The following is a 5575-nucleotide window of genomic DNA, read 5'->3' on the forward strand; positions in this document are numbered from 1 at the left end:
GGGGGTGATAAGTATAAGCGGGAGGACCATGAGTTCAAGGTCACCCTTGGCTACACAGTGAGTCTGAGGCCAGCCTGGGTTGTAGACTATCCTGTCTCAAGAAACAAACAATAACAACAACAGCAAAACCCGAGGGCAGGGAGAAAGATGTATCAGATATACTCAAAACTTCTATAAGCAATAGTTTCACTTTCAGGCTCAGCAGATAAGAGCACTTACTGCTCTTCTAGAGGACCTGAGTTGGGTTCCCAGCAGTTGGGCTCACAACTGCCTGTAGCTATAGCCCCAAGGGATCTGATGCCCTCTTCTGGATTTGATGTGCAACTGTAAACACACACAGAATTAAAAATTAAATAAAACAAATAAACTTTTTAATGAAAAAATTAGTGCTCCCCCAAAGATATAAAGACCTAGGGAAATGAAGAAAGGAGAAACTTATATTTTTATATAATTTTCCCACCTAAGCATAAAAGACACATGCCCACCATTTCTTCACATCAACAGAAATAAGTACCTTCAAAGCACATGAAAATGCTTTTTCTCCAACATTAACAGACTTAGGATCATCGTCGTCCAAATCTTCCCACATTCTCACATCACCATCACTTCCACAAGTCACAATATAACTGTGAAGGACACACACATATTAAATGCCACCCAGTCTTAAGTACTCTTTAGGAAATGCTACTTTTATACAAAAATCAAGACATTAGTGAATTTTTTTCATATAAACATCAATAACAGACTCAACTTCCCATTCTATAAAATGAAGATGAGTTTAATGTTCTCTGTAGTTCTTCCTTGGCATTAAATTACTTCTTGGTAATAACATAAGGGAAAGATGAGTGCATAATTTCTGCAACAGCAAAGACTATGTCTGCTCAGTTACCACCATCCCCCCCAGTACCAGCTCGTGACGCACAGAAACTATAATAAATGTTGAATACATGAGCTCGAGTACCCAAAAATAATTATTAAAATAGCCACATGAATCTGTTATTGCTTGTTTTTCAAACTTCTCATCTCCCAAGTGCTTTTGTTCATTCTATTTATGTCCTATCTGGACACATATAAAACTGCAAATTAAATAAAAATAGTATAGGGCTAATAGTAAAAAAATAAATAAAAAAGGAAGGAAAGAAAAGGGAGGGAAGGAGAGAGGAAAGGAAGGAGTATGAAAGAAAAAAAAGATTAACTCCCAAATGGGAAAACCAGAAGAGGGTATAGGAAAGTGTTTAGCCAGGTGTAGTAGTACTGACTATAATTTCAGGGCTTGCAAGGCAGAGGTAGCCTCAGCTACATATCAAGCTTGAGACCAGCCTGTGCTTTTTGAGACCCTCACTAGAACACTAGCTTCTAGGCAAAAAGTTGTCCACTTGAGTGGGCATGTGTGGCATGGCAGTTATGGGGGTAACCAAGTACTATACTTAAGATCTACTCTACAAAGGGGAACCCATTCTTGGTTGGTAAACCCTTTCAAAAGCCCATAGCAGGGGAGGTCACAGGCCCTAGAGGGTACTTAGTACTACTGCTTAGCTAAATGGCATAACCTCAAACTGCCTTCTAAATATTTATGTACATTACAAATGTTATCCTCAGCCCTTGTTAGAGAAGCCTCTATTTCAGTAAATGGTGGAGAACGTAGAGCCTCATGACTACACAAGGTGCTGACAATAAGTGACTTCTCACTATTGAGCCCTAAACTAGACATTTACATTATGTCCTCTAATACTCAGGGAACACTGTGAAAGAGGAAGCTGCAAGATTCCATCTTCTGGGATGACAGTCATTGCAAATTACAGCAACTGGCTCCGAAAATGAACACGACACCGAATGAAAATGTGAGTGGCGGGAAGGCACTCTTCTGGGTAAAGGATTTTAATTTTCCTGAGGTCCTGGAAGCACCACGACAGTTCAAAGCAAACAAGCCTCAGGTCAGAGGCGTTCCTTGTTTATTCTTTCCTCTGTCCCTCCGCATCGGTCATCTTCGACTGACTGTACGTGCCGAGAATGACGGCTAACATCCACGCCTGGGAACCGTCCTTTGTCTCCAAAGACGCTTACCTTCCAGAATCATCAAAGCAGACTTCGGTGTGTCCTTCCGTATGTCCGTACCTCATGGGCTTCTGTGTGGCCGGCATCTTTCCCTACCTGAGCCTATTTTGTAAGAACTAGTATTTTTTTAAGGAGGGAGGTCGTCCTCTGAGCGCCGCGCAGTCCTGTTTCTCGAAGAGCCACAGCACGATGGGGCGGAAGGTATGTCACAAACGCCGGGGAGGTGACAAGCTTCTCCTCTGCAAGCGCGGGCAGCGCGACCGAGGAGAAGCCGGGAGCACCAGCGTCTGGACAGACTGCGGGAAGGGAAAGCTTCACAGAGCCGCTTCCCGCGCTCTGGTGCGCGCGCCCTGTGCGCATGCGCGGCCCGCCGCCGCCCGGCGCAGGTCCGGCCCGAGGTCGCCGGGTGGTGGCGTCAGAGGCGCGCCGCCTCGAAGCCAAGAGCCGGTGGCTGGGGCCGAGCTGAAAGAAAAGGTGGGAGCTGAACCCGGAAGTGGCGGCGGTCCCTGGAGAGCAGGCGGAGACAGCGGCAAGACTGACTCTGGACTGACCGTGGAGCGGGGGCGGGGGCTGACAGACAGGCCGCCGCCTTTGAGGGAGCTACACGAGGAGCGGGAGTGGCCGGGCCTTCCTTCCGCTCTTGGGCGAGCGCCGGGTGGTGGCGATGGTGATGGCGGCATTCGCTCGGACAGCTCCGGTTGAGCTGCACTCGGAGAGGTGAGAGGGGGAAGGGTGGCGGTGAGGGCTGGGGTTTGACGCCTACCCTTTCAGGATCTCCTCCCAAGCAACCATAGTCGGCTCCTTGAACCGATCGAGCTCCTGGAGACAGGGTTAGAGACAGACCTTGTCAAGCCTTTATTCTTCACACCCTTCGGTGCCCTCACTTTGTCATTTCTGTAATAATAAAGGATGGACTGGTTCTTGTTTCTTGCGACTCTAGCTAAATAATGCTTGAGAGTTAACTTGGATTTCCTATTGAGTTCCGACCCAAAGTTTACCAAACTGCTTTTAGATCTAAAAGAAGAGTTCTGATTTATATTGTTAAAGGTTGCTGTTCATCATTGCAGTCCATAACACATCCTCTGCTAAGTCAGGTCTTGGCCCGTTAAGTTTATGCTTTTCTTGTTTCTTCACGTTCTTCATAGTAATAAATTGGTCTCTGTTGAAAATGATGATTTTTCGGTAATAATTATCTTAGGGAATTTAACGGAGCTTTTGTGGTACCCACTGTACAGTTTCAGTCAGATTTATTTTTATCACTGGAGAAATCTACAGAGGTAGATCTAGATACCTTCTAAAAAACTGCAAGCTTAGTTATTACTCAAACCGTGGTATTCTTGCTATGGTGGCATTTTGTAAGGCATTTCTAAGAACTAGGGTTCCAAATAGACACTCAGATTTGTATATGGGGGAAAAGGAAGAGTAGTTGGCTCAAGTAGAACCTGAGATTCTTTTAAAAAAAAAAAAACACTATCGTTAATTTCCCACAAGCATAAAGGCACCTGAAATAATGGCTTCTGAGTAACCTCCTTTATTTTAAAATTATTCAGTTTTTAGATGGACCAATTTATAATTCTTTTGACCGGTAGCTGGACAATAAAAAAACGATTAGATACGATTAGTGTGAAGATCAAGTTGAGCTGATACTCACTTATACATTGAATATATCATAATGGGATTTCAAAGTAATGCTTTTCAGAGCTCAACATTCAGAAACTTACAAACGGGAACAAGAGTTATAGCTGTAAATATTTTAGACAGTGTCTGTAATACGATTTGATTTTAAAACTATGAATGATGTCAGCACACCTGCCTGCTCTCTCTGCCCTAGAAACCAAGCCAGGATTGACAGGTTAGGATAATATTTCCTTTGCTGATTTCACGGGTATGGATAAGCTTAAGCATGGTGATTAAGCTGTTTAGTTTTTAATTTTAACTCTAACCTGCTGTATGACCTTGAGTGTGAGTGTGTGTCTTTACTTTCCTGAATGTCAGATTTCTCACCTCTAAAATAGAGGTGAGACTTAGTCCCACCAAATTATTGAAGTACATAGAAGATACTCATGGATGTCTAAAACTATTAAGGCCTCATGTCAGGCACTTTAGGTATCTAGTAGTTTTGTTTAAAGTGGGGTTAGTCTATAAAAACTTCAAATGCTAAATGCATCCAAAACTGTGAATATTGCCTTCAGTAAGTTTATGAGCATGTTGAGGGGAATTGATTTTAAGCAATATGTACAAGAAGATAAAGTAATGGGATTTGCATAACTAAAGCACTGCATTTTCAAAATTGTCAGGTTATATATAATAACATAATGTTTGAAAAATAAATCAGTGTGCCTGTAATTCTCATATGGGTACCAAAATTTTCCAAATGAATTATTTATTACCAGTGCATATCTCATTGGTATTGGTATCTGAATGAACTAACTAAAAACAATGGCAAGATCAGAGATACAATTTCACTGAAGTTTAGTTTGCACTATGTGGCTACTTTAATACCCTGAGGTTCACAAAGAGTATTGGTCTCAAGGACAATAGGTTGAGAAAACCTAGATATATTACCATTCTACCAAAGATAATATTACATATAAATAATGTTATATGATCTTACACAGTTATCTAAGAGACTATAACAGTTTTGCCTACAGAAGAGGGTTTTGGTTTTTTTTTTAAAGCTTTTATTTTTTATTATAAAAATGTGTATGGTAGGGGTATTTGTGAGTGTAGTGCCTACAGAGGCCAAAAGAGGGCATGAAATCCCCTAGAGAGTTACAGGCAATTGTGGGCTACAAAATGTGGATTCTGGGAGCTGAATTTGGGTCCTTTGCAAGCACAGCAAATATTTGTAACTACTGAACAATCTCTCCAGTCCAGCCCCTAAACTATCTTTTTAATAGAATGTATACTTGGTATAAAAATCAGTTTTACTATGGAAGATGAGGCTGGAAAAGAGGGTAACAATAGCTAAGAACCAAGTATTGAAAAAGATAACTTTTTAAATCTCCCTCTGAGTGAATCATGAGTGAATGTGAATAACATATTTATTCTGGGAGTATGTAATACTAGTATAAACCCAGTAAGGTATAAAGGAGATATATAGTAAAAGTCCCTCTGCTCTTAGCCACCTAGTTCCTCTAGCTGAAAACAGCTGGTTTTATTACATTGTCAGTACTAGGTTGACTTTGAGCATAGCGAAACAGATATTATCAAGTTTTAATATAATTTCACACATTGCACTTTGATCATATTCATCTTCACGTCACTGTTCCCCCTAACCTTCCCAGGCCCACTAGTCTGCTTAATAATCTACCACTGTCCAATTTGTTTTGCCACTCTACTCAGGAGTATAGAGCCATCCACTGAACATGGTTGCCTCATCCTTTAAGAAATCTGACTCTCCCAGCACTTGGGAGGCAGAGGCAGGTAGATTTCTGAGTTCGAGGCCAAAGTGGTCTACAGAGTGAGTTCTAGGACAGCCAGGGCTACACAGAGAAACCCTGTCTCAAAAAACAAACAA

The 5575-nt window shown here is 41.8% G+C and overlaps 2 protein-coding genes across 2 annotated transcripts in view; one reads left to right on the top strand and one right to left on the bottom strand.

Annotated features, from left to right (window-relative positions):
- The window catches only part of Wdhd1 (WD repeat and HMG-box DNA binding protein 1), a 34035-nt gene extending 31620 nt beyond the window's left edge, over positions 1-2415 (bottom strand). Inside the window, exons 1-2 of the mRNA XM_031361297.1 lie at positions 2065-2415; positions 515-626 (exon numbers count right to left, since the gene is read on the bottom strand). Of these exons, the coding sequence (XP_031217157.1) occupies positions 515-626; positions 2065-2141 (189 nt within the window). The 5' untranslated portion in view covers positions 2142-2415. The remainder of the gene's footprint in view (positions 1-514; positions 627-2064) is intronic.
- Positions 2306-5575, top strand: part of Socs4 (suppressor of cytokine signaling 4) — a 15789-nt gene continuing 12519 nt past the window's right edge. Inside the window, exon 1 of the mRNA XM_031362632.1 lies at positions 2306-2772. The gene's annotated coding sequence lies outside the window, so the exon portion shown is untranslated. The remainder of the gene's footprint in view (positions 2773-5575) is intronic.

The sequence above is a fragment of the Mastomys coucha genome, unplaced genomic scaffold, assembly GCF_008632895.1.
Source record: "Mastomys coucha isolate ucsf_1 unplaced genomic scaffold, UCSF_Mcou_1 pScaffold9, whole genome shotgun sequence".
Classification (NCBI taxonomy): domain Eukaryota; kingdom Metazoa; phylum Chordata; class Mammalia; order Rodentia; family Muridae; genus Mastomys; species Mastomys coucha.